General features: G+C 45.1%; 2 protein-coding genes across 2 annotated transcripts; one reads left to right on the top strand and one right to left on the bottom strand.

The window, feature by feature from the left end:
• The first annotated feature begins 4,224 nt into the window (after window positions 1-4,224).
• On the top strand, window positions 4,225-14,941 carry LOC105920405 (protein-lysine methyltransferase METTL21C). The gene is made up of 2 exons (XM_036136590.1): window positions 4,225-4,467; window positions 14,122-14,941. Exon 2 carries the CDS (start codon window positions 14,181-14,183, stop codon window positions 14,562-14,564), a length of 384 nt encoding a protein of 127 aa, XP_035992483.1. The 5' UTR covers window positions 4,225-4,467; window positions 14,122-14,180; the 3' UTR covers window positions 14,565-14,941.
• On the bottom strand, window positions 7,192-10,219 carry LOC118563007 (tubulin beta-4 chain-like). Its single transcript, XM_036136589.1, has 7 exons — window positions 10,059-10,219; window positions 9,707-9,815; window positions 9,170-9,280; window positions 8,380-8,624; window positions 7,943-8,265; window positions 7,509-7,853; window positions 7,192-7,438 (listed from the first exon to the last, which is right to left on the bottom strand). Exons 1-7 carry the CDS (start codon window positions 10,113-10,115, stop codon window positions 7,294-7,296), a joined length of 1,335 nt encoding a protein of 444 aa, XP_035992482.1. The 5' UTR covers window positions 10,116-10,219; the 3' UTR covers window positions 7,192-7,293.
• Window positions 14,942-15,020: the final 79 nt, after the last annotated feature.

Genomic DNA, 15,020 nt, shown 5'->3' with positions numbered 1-15,020 from the left:
TTGAAACTTGGATTAAAGCAAGAAAAGCCGACATCTGCTTATTGGCTACGCCTAAACAAAGTCGCTGCTTAGGCCATGTCTTCGTCACCCTCTTCTTCAAACTCTCCCTCTTAAAAAGAGGGAGAGTTTGATTTATTTGATTTGCATATGTATTTGTGTATTTTGCACTTAATAAATGTATTGTAATAATGTATGCCTTGCCTTTGTTATGTGTTCTGTGTTCTATCCCTGTTTATTTTTCTGTAAAAAAAATAAACAATGTGGCTACTATAATGACGAGGTATTCTCTTGGTTATGATGTGTCCACCAGAAGGCGCTAAAATCTAAATTCATAATCTTAATAAACACATTTTTAGCACAAGATTATTTGTGTTCAGTTAAATGTTATGCAATAACATTTTCCCAGACTGCTCTAAGCATGTCCGATGAGGACATCAAGCAATACAATGGATAGAATGTAAAACGCATCCATTTCTTACAGAAAAGTCTTCAGTATTTTCTATGCGATGTAGTTTAGCATTCCATAAGGATTTAAGGATAGAAATAAGTATTTTCAGTACCATATTTACATTATTTTTGCCGACCCGGATGTTATTTAGTTAGCGCATGCGCAAATGAGCTGATGGAACTGTTAGTGCTACCGGTACAGATCGGGTAGTGACACAGGTGTTGTGTAGACACAAAGCCCCACTTCCTCATAACCTGAACTGCAGCCTCGTTTCATGAGATTTGGTGGTTCTATGGAGCAGTTAGTTACAGTAAAATAATACATGCTAGATCTGAATGCGTGAAATACTCTTATTAAATACAACATTAAAATGGAAAAACACTATAGGCGGATCCACCTTTGATGTAATGTCCTTAAAACAAGTCAAGATGAGGCTCAGTAGCGTGTGAGGCCTCCACCTGCCTGTATGACCTACAACAGCTGGGCATGCTCCTGATGAGGTGGTGGATGGTCTCCTGAGGGATCTCCTCCCAGACCTGGTCTAACACATCCGCCAACTCCTGGACAGTCTGTGGTGCAACGTGGCATTGGTGGATTGAACGAGACATGATGTCCCAGATGTGCTCAATTGGATTCAAGTCTGGGGAACGGGCAGGCCGGTCCATAGCATCAATGCCTTCATCTTGCAGGAACTGCTGACACACTCCAGACACATGAGGTCTAGCATTAGGACGAACCCAGGGCCAACCGCACCAGCATATGGTCTCACTATGGGTCTGAGGATCTCATCTCTGTACCTAATGGCAGTCAGACTACCTCTGGCGAGCACATGGAGGGCTGTGCGGCCCCCCCAAAGAAATGCCACCCCACACCATTACTGACCCACTGCCCACTGAGTTCTGAAGACTGCTGGAAAAATCGACAAGCAAAGAATGTAAGCTTTCAAAAAATCCCTTTAAGGCGGTTCAGATATAAATAGCAGGTGTTATTCGTTTTATAGAGTATAACAATACGAGGTGGTGCCTAAACATTGCTATTTTTTGTTTAGAAAACATAATTAGGGTTCAACATAATAATAGTGCTATTTAATTATTTCTACTTTTAGAAATAGGATAAAGTACAAACAGAGGAACACATTGGTTTGATTTTACATAGATTTCCACACAGTCCATAAGTAAATTAGTACAAACATTAGTGTCCAGTAAAAATGTTTGAATCTGGCTGTTTATTGTGGATATTATTACATTACGGATAAGATAGTGTTATATTTTCTTTTAATAATTGTTAAAAGCGATTTTATATTTGAATAAACTTAGGCTCATGCTTAGTGTTGTGATTGTAGATGATGCCACCAAAAATGAAAAGAGACATAAGGAGCTATTTTAACACTCAGACAGTAAGTATCATAGGATGATATAAAAGGTTGTGTTACATTTAATCCTTTAATACTAAAAACACACTTGTATAATAGTAACATTATATGATTATAGGAAACACAGATATCCAGTAGTAAAGATGCAGGGCAGCTACGAGGTGAAGCAGCTGGCCCTTCAGTGCTTCAGGTGATGTCTAATTGATTTTAATTACAAATTAAGGAGCAGCTTTTTATTTATATACAATATATATAGTGCTTATAAAATGTGTATTAATGTAGAAAGAAATGCTGCTTTTCTCTTTAAATAAGGTGACCAGATTTCTGAAATCAAATCTGGGGACATTTCTTGCTCGTACATAAAAAACAATACATCTCATCAAGACGAAATTAGGAAACGGGGACAGTAATGGTTTCATTTATTTTTACATATTTATTAATATTTAAACAACAAAAATCAAGTGTGAAAGCCAGGAATGTGCCTCTCCACACTTTTAGTATATCCTAAGATTAATAAAATTAATAAATAGTGTTAATAGAAAACTAGAACTGTGTCTTTGGGTTGGGGTGGGAGTGGAGGGGTCTAAGGTGGTTAGCAGGGTTTTTCAATTTTGTGTAGCCCAAAGAGCTCTGCCACCTCCTAAGGGGAGAGTAACATGAGGAAAAGAAAAACCAGAAAATACAAACATTTAGCCTGTGGCTCTCTGTGAAGACAGAGTTCCTCAACCTTTTAAAAAAGGTGCAACAAATACTTATTCTGCTCATGTCTACATACCTATGAGCAATAGGTTTTTTGCATTAACATAAAAAAGAAGTAGAGGTAGAAGTAGAGGCAGGTAAAGGATGATACATGTTTCTTACTGTCACCTGGCCACAGCAGGGGCCTGTGCATCTCAAATAAGCAGATTAATTTCTTTCCATAATGGGCTATAAGCACAGCTCCACTACTTCCTGAACCTCAGCAGCTCTTTTGTTTCCTTTCTTTCTTTACTGGACAGACTGATTAATCCAGATGTGTCTGGCTGGTTACTGAAGTCAGACACACCTGGATTAATCAGGAGCTGCTGAGCTTCAGGAAGAAGTGGAGCTGTGCATGGAGCCCGTTTGGGACAAGAAAATGGGTTGTGGTGTTGTGAGGTGAAACAAAGGCACAGACTTGGAGACCCCTTGGATCAGTGTGCAGCATGAGCATGTATAAACTTACACAAAGTGTGTATAACTACATTATGTGTATGGTAGTAGCTGATGTGTGAGTATATTGTTTGATCCTTTAAGGTGAGTTAACTCCGGTCAGTGAGTCAGCTAACATGAGATCATCTCTGGTTTCTTCAAGGCCTTCTGTGTCTGAAGAGCCATCAGCCACGGTATCCAGAGGTCTGGATAAAATAAGAGGAGAAGAGAATGTATTATGTGCAGAACTGACATTTTTAAGACACAAGAAAAAGATACAACTAATCTGCCTCTTAGTTCTGCCACAGCTAGAGAAGTGCAGTGAAACTCATGTTCAGTGCAGGGGTTGTCTGTTTCTTTGTGTGCTTGTTTGTTCACAACATTACCAAACTGTTCTACTATTTTTAAAGTGCTGCTGGCTTTAATTATTTGTAATGTTTCATTTAATTGTTGCTAAAATGGGCTTAATCACTGACTTTATCCGTTTTTAATTGGTGCATAACTATTTAGGAAATCAAGGTTTTGTTGAGGCATTTTTTTGCCTTATGTAGTTTCTGTAATTAGTTTTTTAAAAGTGACCTGTGCACTTAACTCATGAAACAAAAACAATGTGTTTTTTCTTTCTTTCTTTCTTTTTTTTTTTTTTTTTTTTTTTTTTTTGAGGAGGTGTTGAATATATTTAGACTTCAGGACAGATGTTTCCCTGTTCCAACTCAGAGCTAAGCTCCTTCCTTGATGCTGTCTGTCTGTCGCTTTCTAATAGCCAAATATAATTAGTTTTTTTAATCTCTGCTGTTAATCCTTTCTTCCAAATCTGGATGAGAAATTGATTTTTATTTGATTCCTAAAGTGCATTAATTTCACCTAGTTTGTTTTATTTGTAAATAGTATAAAAGAAATAGAAGCAGTCGCTTGAAGGAAGACTAAAGTTAAAATTCAGACTCACGTCATTCTTTTAGCTTTTTCTTACAACCTTTCCCTTTGCCTTCTTGTCTCGTCTCGTTTTGAAAAAGTTAACATCCTCGCTTACTGTTTCCTGTCGCCAGCAGCTGCTCTACTTCTCTCTTCATGCTTCTCTCTCTCTCTCTCTCTCTCTCTCTCTCTCTTCCATCGGGCCCATGAGTGACAGCACATGTGCTGGGGTTCATTGGAGGCCTGCTGCTGAAATTCTAGCCCCCTTTACCCCACGACTGTGAGACATATCCCAGCTATGGACAGGGTGGAGCTGTAGGAGACAGATGCTGGGAGAGGAAAGTACGGGCAGGCGCGCACAGTGGAGGGACAGAGAGAAGGAAAGACAGAGAAAGGTTAGGAAGTTGATGTGTTTTAGCACTTTTTTCCTGTGCTGTAAAGCCACAGAGGAGGCTCAGATCCAGCTGTGGTCAGAGGTGTGTGCAGAGTGAAGTTCAGAGTCCCGGTTATCAGGATGGCTGTGTGGATGTTGATGAGCTGCGTGCTGGGGCTGCTGGTTGGTCAGGTAAGAAAAATGTCATTATCTCGTATCAATCTGTTGTAAATGAGAATGAGCAGAATGTGATGATTCATTTAAGCCTCAGTGTTGGTCTTTGTGTTTAAACACCTTTAATCTTTGACCTTTCTGTTTTTTTTAAATAGTTTTATTGACCGTAAAAGTCAGCTGTCTAAGCTAGAAGAAGGATATCCCCTTCGGGCTTTCTTGTTGCAATGAAACATCGGGGACAAGTCTCAGAATATAGCAGTGGGCATTGCTCTGCCTGCTTTGAAGATAATCCATTTGCACTTGAGTTGCACCATTTGAAGCGCCTGCCCTCTCCTTCCCTTCCTCCTGATTTTGGTCTTTCAGCTTCCTGCTCTTGCAGAGTATGATCTTGTTTAGAGAACAGCCTCTTGCTGCCCCGCTCTTCAGATATACAATTTATGTTTTATACCTGAGTGATGTCCTCAATTGAACATCTACTTATTTTCATCAATGGAGGCGAGACTCTGGCTCTGCAATCAGAGCCTTCGGCTGAACTAAACATTTCATCCGAGCCAGAGAGGGGAGGATGAAGTATTGCGAAGAAGACCAGAGCCCAGATGCGTTCAGAGAGGGCTCAGGGCATCCTGTGACTGCAGACGCCACTGTGACATTTAGAATGGATGACAAAGTAAACTGACTTATTGCCAACAACACTTCCAAATACCATCGGTCTCTCGTTCTGTTTGGATCAGTAATTCAGCCCAGGTTGAGCAGATGAGTGAATCGGCCTCCAACGATTCTTCAGGGTGGTGGGGGGAGGCTGCAAATGACTAACCCACATCTTCTCAGCTTTTCTTGTCTTGTTCCACCGTTGTAACTGATTGTAAGGGGGAAAAACCTTTTAAAAGCAGTTTTGACAGATAAACTGAGGCATAAATAGGAAGAAAATATTTCTTGAAGCGAGGTTGAATCCTTAGCTTGCTATTCTTTGACAGAAACATAAATAAATAATGATCTTTTCAGTTTACAACTTGATTTATGTCGATGTTTTTAACCAAATTGAGTTCTTGTGCCTTACAAAGTATTTTACTTAGAGTGGGAAACATTTGGAAGACACACCTGGGCTAGAGTTAAGCTTTATAATTACAAGCAGGCCTACTTCACATACTTAACACAGGGTTAGTACGCATTCATAAAATGCCTGAAATGAAACTATTTTTGCTAACAAATAAAACACAGACTCATTCAAAGTGTTAAAAATTATGTTTCAGAACTGTTTTGGTCTCTAGATCCTTTACTTCTGGGTGTAAAACTGGACCCAAGGTTTTTAAGTGTATTTGATTAAGCATTAATTACAATCTTTTGAATTTTGTAAAATGATGGTACAGTTGTCCACTAATGTATTTCCAGAGTCTGATCTCAAAGCTTTAAACCTTCCCCAGTTTCTTTGTCATTTACTTCCAGACAGTCACACTTTCTTGTGAACCTTTAAAATGTTCTTGATTAATTATTTATCTTGCAGGTTTTTGGGCTGTTTTGTCACTCATTTGGTATATTCCTATGGCATATTCTTTGTGGCATTTGAGTTTAAAATTAATAAAGTAGAGAACAAAATATGTTCTACGAAGCAATGTACAAGAGAGGAAAAAGTGTCTGAGACAGTTGTGAATCTCAGAAAAAGTCAAGAAAATCAGGTATAGGCCAGACATAGGACCTTTTATAGGGGATATATCATACCAAATCCACTTTTTAAGCCCGTAAATACATTTTGTTGTGTACTTGGAGTCTCTTGGAGTGCAGAAAAGTTGGATGTAGTCTGTCAAGGAGCTGCGTAGATATCTTCAGATTCTGCTTAGGTCATATTTTTCAAGCTGTTCAGTTTTCTCTATTCTATATTACAATTTTTGAACAATTACTTTAATCTCTGAATATACTTTGTGTTCGTAGTATTTCTTTTTGTAATATTACAAGTTTATTTTCGTATCCCTTTAGCTTCATTCTCCTGAATTTATTCTAAAGAATAAAATAATTAAAATAATCTAACCTGGCCCTATTACTCCAGGAGTGGATGAAGCGTGGATGTTTCGTATGATTAGCTGATTTGACTGACGTTTTTAGGAGTTGTTTTCTGTTATGAAATAAACATATTCTGAACCGTAGCAAGATGATTAGTTACTCAGATATGTGTGAGTCTAACCTTAAGCAGCAGCAACCACAGCAACTGTATGGCTGACTTACAGCACCATCCAGTGTTCACACACAGGTAAGACTAAACATGTCTGGGGCCTATGGTTGCTATTTCTATGTTACCGTGCATTTTTTATACTTCTATGTGAACTGGAATGAAATTATGAAATGAAAAGTATCGTCTATACACATGCAACCGGCCCTTTTAATGACTTCATGACGCCAAAGTGGCCCCATATGGAAATGAGTATGACACCCCTGCTTTAAGCCCATCAGAAACTGATCTTATTTTCTTGCCACAGACTGAACATCATGTTATTAAATTTAAGTGTTGGGTCAATAAAAAGTAGATGGCGTTAGAACCCCTTGAGATTGAATTGTAGCTACACACCTGTGACTGGCGGGAACAATAATCCAGAATAGCAGCAAATTAGAAATCTTTATTTAATACTTATGAACAAACCAGGAAAAAAGCAGTAACTGTTAAAAAGGGTTAGCACTTTACTGCTAGTCAGTGTAACCCATAAAACCATCTGGACTGTCTGAGAGAAAAACCTTAAAACTTTCAAAACCAGTAGAACTGTCGCTAACCATTACACTTGTCAGTGTTTTGAAACTTGGATTAAAGCAAGAAAAGCCGACATCTGCTTATTGGCTACGCCTAAACAAAGTCGCTGCTTAGGCCATGTCTTCGTCACCCTCTTCAAACTCTCCCTCTTCTTCTGCGGTGGCCTCCTGATACTGCTGGTACTCGGACACCAGGTCGTTCATGTTGCTCTCGGCCTCGGTGAACTCCATCTCGTCCATGCCCTCGCCGGTGTACCTGTGACGACACAACTTTAGGATCTACACAACGCCCCGGGACACCACGTGGCTCACTGCGCTCTACTCACCAGTGGAGAAAAGCTTTGCGGCGGAACATGGCGGTGAACTGCTCCGAGATGCGCTTGAACAGCTCCTGAATGGCTGTGCTGTTTCCAATGAAAGTGGCAGCCATCTTGAGGCCACGCGGCGGGATGTCACAGACCGCCGTCTTCACATTGTTTGGGATCCAGTCGACGAAGTAGCTGCTGTTCTTGTTCTGCATGTTCAGCATCTGCTCGTCCACTTCTTTAATCGACACGCGGCCTCGGAAGATGGCAGCTACTGTGAGGTAGCGCCCGTGGCGTGGATCACAAGCTGCCATCATGTTTTTGGCATCAAACATCTGCCTGGTGAGTTTAGGAACTGTCAGAGCCCTTGAAAAGACAGACATTCAGATGAAATTAAGATTTTTTTCAGCACGTGTTAACAACATAAAAAAGGTGGATTTGGGAGCCGCCTCTACCTGTACTGCTGGCTGCCTCGGCTCGTCAGCGGGGCAAAGCCTGACATGAAGAAGTGCAATCTGCGGAACGGCACCATGTAGATGGCCAGTTTCCTCAGATCAGCGTTGAGCTGACCAGGGAAGCGTAAACAGGTGGTTACGCCGCTCATGGTGGCTGAGACCAGGTGGTTTAGATCACCGTAGGTGGGTGTGGGCAGCTTTAATGTACGGAAGCAGATGTCGTACAGAGCCTCGTTGTCAATGCAGAAGGTCTCGTCGGTGTTCTCGACCAGGTGGTGGACAGAGAGGGTGGCGTTATAGGGCTCCACCACAGTGTCCGACACCTGTCAGGGGGAAAACAAAGGAAACCATGACTATGGAAGCTGATTTAACATTAGGAGGAAGCAGCTATTAGGCCCAGCATTATATCTGAACATATTTGAATGCATGATATAAACCTTAGGTGAAGGCACAACACTAAAAGTGTTCATGATGCGGTCTGGGTACTCCTCTCGGATCTTGTTGATTAGGAGCGTGCCCATGCCGGAGCCTGTGCCTCCTCCGAGGGAATGGGTGAGCTGGAAACCCTGCAGACAGTCGCAGCTCTCAGCCTCCTTTCTCACCACATCCAGAACCGAGTCCACTAGCTCAGCTCCTTCGGTGTAGTGGCCTTTAGCCCAGTTGTTACCAGCACCACTCTGGCCTGTTACACAAAATACCAAAAAGAAAAGTCAGCTTACGTTACAACAAATCACATTGAGAAGACAGTTTAAGGGGCTTCCATGACTAGTAGTTTTAATTAATGACATCTGTACAGATTTGCATCCATTTTCCACATTTCATAATTTGGGATATATTCTTTAAACAAATGTAATGGTTATAGTAGCCCTTAGTTGCGGTCTACTGGTGGGTTGTACGTGTAAATCAACAGCATGTCTGCACGTTAATGTAAAGGTTTTTATTTATCCAGCATGGCCTATCAGCCTAACTTCTTCCTGTCTTAATCAAATCTGTTTAGATTTCCTTACATTTTAAATGAATAGCTTTAAAGAAACATTTTCATTGTGTGCATAAATTAAATAAGACTCTTTTGTTTCCAGTTCAGATGCCTCGTGTTGCCTGGAAACATTGTATGTGGGAAAAGTTGAGGAATTCATAATTGCATTAATGTTTCGGTTTTGTGTAGCCACCCTATATTGTGATTTGCCTTTCTTATTCAAAATAAAATGCTTACAGTAATATACTCACCAAAAACAAAATTGTCAGGTCTAAACACCTGCCCAAATGGACCAGACCTCACAGAGTCCATAGTGCCTGGCTCCAAGTCCACCAGCACAGCACGGGGGACATACTTTCCACCTAGGATTAGTGGAGGAGTACATAACATAAAAATAGCCTTGTCTTTTTGACAAGAGAGTTGGACAGGAGTGTTTATTTTAAAAATAAAAAAATCTAGAAAGTTTCTGGGGGTAAAAAGAAAAATATTAAATTAAAATCTATGCAGATATTAATTCTAAACGGTTTGCAGGACAAGAATCACGTACCATTTTCCCCATCAACTGTAATTACAAAAAAAAGGCCAACCAAGTCAACATCGATGAGAAAACCGTTAGCAACTGTTAGGCATGGTTCTAGGTCGTCATGGTAACGGTTCCTTAGTGAATTCAAACTAGAGAATGCGAAGGCCCTCTGGCGGGCGGTAACGGTACAAAAACGTTTCCAGGAGATATTAAGTCACTTCGAGCTCCACTAAACTTCAGCGCATTAAAACAGCTCGAAGCAAACCTGACGCCTCGTTGTAGTATACGTTGATCCGGTCCAGCTGCAGGTCACTGTCTCCATGGTATGTCCCGGTTGGGTCAATGCCGTGTTCGTCACTGATCACCTCCCAGAACTAAAAACGCAGAAAGAAAAAAAAAACTCAAATAATAATTCAAATAATAATTTGAGCTGCCAGACTTACCAAAGGTAACATAAACCAACGGCTATCGTTAACTCTTTAGTTAACGGCTACATTAGCTTTTTCTGTTTAGCTAGCTAACGGTAGTTTAACAGCCCGCACAAACTAAATATAACTTTTCACACCGGCGTCCCAACGAATTTAACCTTCAACTTTTACACATAAGAATTTTCTAACCTTCGCTCCAATCTGGTTGCCGCATTGGCCAGCCTGCAGATAAACTATTTCTCTCATTTTTATCCAAGTAAAGGCTTTCGGGTCGTTCCACGAACTGTCGATGTTGCGCTTTCTCTGCTACCAGGTCTCCCGCAAACGGACAGGGCGGGGACGTTGACCAACGGTCGCACGAGCACCCGGTCACCTTGGTAACCAAAATTATCCATTTAACAAGCTCCTTCGTGTTTTTTCTTGAGTAGTTTCCAGCAAAACGTGTTTAAAAACCAATTTCAATGGTGATTATTTGTTATTTTTTGAAAAAATTTGATATAGTGCTTGAATATTTAAAACAACAATTTCTGTGTATTTGCATGTTTTTGATTCTTTGTTATTCCCATAATACGTTCATATATTATACGACAGAATCGCTGGTACAGAACACTGAAAAGGAACGTAGTCCCGTTCAAGACACCACCGCTCAAACAGTCCCCACTTGGAGCCATATAGAGTCCTGGTGGAGGGAGCCCTGGCATTTTGTATAGTATTAACTACACTCTGAGGGAGCCCAGCAGTGGTCAAATTGAGCCACTCACGGGCCAGGCCCACAGCTGCAGTCGCTCCGGGTGCGGGTGGAACACTGTCCCCGCCCCCTGCGAGAGCAAGTCCCTGCGCAGCGGCAGCTGCCAAGGCTGGGCGCACAGCATCTGGAATATCTCCGCCAGCCAGTGTTGTGCTGGCCAGTGTGGAGCTATCAGGATCAGCTTGTGATTGGATGCCCTCACTCTGGCGAGAGTAGGGGGTATCAGGGCCAGCGGGGGGAACGCGTAGAGCAGCTCGTGCGGCCAAGCGTGCGCTAGTGCGTCTACGCCCAGGGGAGCATTCAGGGTCCTCAGAGAGAAGAACAGCTCGCATCGAGCGTTTTCCCTGGACGCGAACAGATCTATCTGGGCGCGGCCATAGCGCGCCCATATCTGCTCCACGACTTGCGGGTGCAGCGTCCATTCTCCGTACATTGGCGCGCCCCTGGACAGCAGGTCCGCACCTGTGTTTAAATCTCCCGGGACGTGCGTCGCCCTCAGGGAGAGAAAGTGGGCACTGCTCCAGAGGATCAGTTCGCGTGCCCGATCGTGCAACATACGAGAGCGCAAGCCTCCCTGGCGGTTGATATACGCCACTGTTGTCGTGTTGTCTGTCCTCACCAGGACATGGTGACCTGAGAGGAATGGGAGGAAGTGTCTCAGGGAAAGAAACACAGCTGAAAGTTCGAGGAAGTTTATGTGCAGGCGCTGGAGAGCTTGGCTCCAGCGACCCCTCACAGACCTGCCCTCGTGAATGCCGCCCCAGCCGTATAGGCTGGCATCCGTGGTCACAACCTTCCTGGACGAGACGGTGCCCATGGGCACCCCTTGGGTCAGGAAGGACGGGGCTCGCCAACAGCGCAGAGCTGTTACACAGTCCGCTGTGACCGTTATCCGCCGTGCGCCATGACGCACGGGGTCCATTCGGAGCGAAGCGACCCAGCGCTTAAAGTCCCGCATGTGAAGACGGCCGAGGCGAATCACGAGGATGGCCATCAGACCCAGCAACCGAAGGCACAGTCTGAACTGGACGGATCTGTGCCGACGGAAGTGTGCAAGGCAAGCTCTGAAAGTCGTCACCCTCTCCTCTGATAGGCGAGCTGTGAACGGCACAGAGCGCAGGGATAACCCCAGAAAGCATATCTCCTGCGTCGGAGATAGGTGGCTCTTTTCCATATTTATCACAAAACCCAAATCCATCAGGTGTGCTGTGACAATATGTGTGTGAACCCTGGCTTCCTGTTCTGACTGCGCTAACAGGAGCCAGTCGTCCAAATACGTGGCCAGACGTATCCCACGGCGTCTGAGCGGGGCTACCGCGGCCTCTGTGCACCGTATGAAAACCCTCGGGCTGAGAGACAGGCCGAATGGTAGAACACGGTATTCGTAACACACCCCTTGAAAGGCAAATCGGAGATATTGTCTGTGAGGGGGGTAAATGGGAATGTGGAAATACGCATCTTTCAGATCCACGGACGAAAACCAGTCGTTCGGTCTTACTAGACGCAGCAGTGCTGCATGTGTCAGCATCCTGAACTTGTATTTCCGCAGGAATTTGTTCAGGGCTCTCAGGTCCAGAATAGGGCGGATTCCCCCCCCCCCCCCCCCCCCCCCCCCCCCCCCCCCCCCCCCGTTTGGGGACGAGGAAGTATCTGGAGTAAAACCCTGACAGACTCTGTTCGGGAGATACGACAGAAACCGCTCGTTTGTCTATCAGAGAGAGGATCTCCTCTCGAGCTGATTCTCCCTGTGCATGTGAGTGTACTACGCCGGAGAAACGGGGAGGGACAGTGGCGAATTGAAGCCTGTATCCCCGGGAAATTGTGCGTAATACCCACGGTGGGGCCGCTGCTGCTTTCCAGCTTTCCCATTTGAGAGAAAGAGCAGGAGCATACTGCGGCTTTTGCTCCGCGCCCCCCTGTGGTAGAGCCGGGAAATGATCCTCGGGTACCACCGCAGGTGTGACGGGGCGCTCTGCTCTGCTCCGCGGGGACGGCGACGGCCATCCCGGTAGCAGGGCTGCAGGGGGCTGAATGGCCACCCTGCTTATGGAGAGAGCATTGTTTGTTTTGGCTTTTTTTATTATCTGCACCCTCGGCTCGTGGCCTGGATGTGACAGATTTATTGTTTTTATTTTCACACCGTTCAAGCTTCGAACGTGTGTGTATGTGTGTGCTTGTGGACATTCTGCTCGGGGCGCAACAGCGCAACTCTCCGAGGCGATGTCCCTCTCCTCGCGGACCGGCTCTGGAACGGGCAGCGGTGGCACGGGGCGCGCACGAACAAGCCAAAACGGTGGGCCTGCGCAACGGGGAACTGCAGGCTGCACCAACTGAGGAACGGGCGGCTGTCAGGCCGCTCTCTTTTTCTTCATCGCCCGGGGGACCGAGGTCGCGGCGGCTGTGGGCAGCGGCGGCGCAGCGGTCGGGGAGGCGGATTTCCCATGCCAGCCGGCTCCGCGCTCCTTCCTCATCGGGAGGGGCTGGCCAGGTGGTGGTGGCCGTCTCGGTATTTTAAAACGCGGCGGCTGGGAGGCAGCTTGCCCAAAGGTTTTGCGCTGCACCGGAGGTGAAGGCGCTGGGGCTTTCCGAGGGAGACAAAGCTTGAGGGCCTCGTTGTCCTTCTTTTTTGCCTCGCATCTCTGCTGCATTGTGGCCAATGCGGAGCCGAAGATGCCTTCAGGGACGATTGGCATATCCAGGATGTCATCCCGCTCCCTGTCGGTCAGGTTAGCGAGACTGAGCCATCTCGCTCGCTCCTGGACGACGAGGGTTGCCATCACTTTTCCCGTGGCCTGGACCGAGACACGTTGGATGCGGAGAGACAAATCGGCGATGACCGCCATTTCCTCCCACGCATCCGGGTCTTGCTCCTCAGCGGACGCGCCAAACAACTCCGCTTGGTAGGCGGTGAGGATGGAGAGGGCGTTGAGGGCTCTGGCCGAGAGGGCAGCTGCTTTGTACGCCCTTTCGGTCAGCGCAGACTGAAAACGATCGGGCTTAGCTGGCAGCGTCGGGCGCCTGGTGGAAGCCGCGGACAGCTGGCTCGCGCTGCCTGGGCAGAGATGCGCAGCTACCGGGACTTCCACCGGAGGCATGGAGAAGAAGCCATGGGCGTCCATCGCCTCGCAATCGAGGGATGCCGGCGTGGTCACCAAAACACGGGATTCAAGCCCAGATTACAGACACGGCTTTTGCTACGTCCATACAAAGATTGTATGGCTCTGAAAGCATCTCCAGTATCCCGTACCCCCACAGCATCTCCCCAAAGGGTTTTGGGGGACAAAGTTGTAAGTATTTACTCATGATCCCTCCTCAGCCAGTGGCACTTTAGTCGTGGTCACAAACATATTTATATCTCAGGGTAACCTTAAAAAAGGACCGTATAAGGCGATTAGAAAGCTCCACACTGATCGTATAACCCCCAACTCAACAGCTGCTGTTGGCACCACCACGTCAAAATGGCTTTATACAAATTACAAACTTTCCTTCTGTCTGTATCTACAGGAGCTGCGGTCACGGCCACAGACCTTCCAGAGATCTTGGGGAACCTCCAAGCCAACTTAATGAGGAACACCAGGGGCCGCTGCAGACACATGCCCCAGGTTGCCCCTCTGAGCTGGGGCTACGACCTGGAGCGCGCCCACCCTTCATCCGTCTACAGGTACGACTACGTGCTGGCAGCCGATGTGGTCTACCATCACGACTTCCTGGACGAGCTCTTGGTCACCATGAAGCATTTCTGCAAACCAGGAACAAAGCTGATCTGGGCCAACCAGGTCCGGTTAGAATCCGATCTGGTGTTCACGGAGAACTTTAAGAAAGCCTTCCACACAAGTCTACTTGCTGAGGAGGGGGAGATGAAGATCTACATGGCAACGAGCAGGGAAGGAGACGGAGGTGACAGGAATAGACCGAGCATGCCCACAGGATGCCGGCTAAAAGCCTGAGGGTTAAGGGACTTAATGTTGGACCATCTGTTTGTTTTTTGCTATTGTAATTGGACGCCCACTGACTTGCTCCAACATTGGGAGACATGGAAGAAGAGCTCGGTTTTGCAAAAATGTCTCCTGCCTTTTTCCAGTATGGACAACAGCCATGTGTTTAAGTCCATATTTCTTGGTTTCACTCATTATTAGAAAAGTTGTTTTTTTGCGTGGGTGTAAGAGTTTAGAGTCATCTCGACATCTGTGACGCACTTATTTTGTCCCATGACTAAATGTAGCAATGAGGCTTTTTGTGCTGGAAAAAAACGTTTAGAACTGCATCATTGAAATGTTAATTTATAATTATTCAGAAAAATATATATTAAAAAAATCTATTTGGATCTTTTTTTCTCAGTAAATAAATACAGAATATTTGGTTCCACCTTTTAGCTGCTCAGTATATATATATATATATAATAA

Source organism: Fundulus heteroclitus, chromosome 4 (genome assembly GCF_011125445.2).
Source record: "Fundulus heteroclitus isolate FHET01 chromosome 4, MU-UCD_Fhet_4.1, whole genome shotgun sequence".
NCBI lineage: Eukaryota > Metazoa > Chordata > Actinopteri > Cyprinodontiformes > Fundulidae > Fundulus > Fundulus heteroclitus.
The sequence above is the reverse complement of the archived record's forward strand: the minus strand, read 5'-3'. Positions and strand labels throughout refer to the sequence as shown.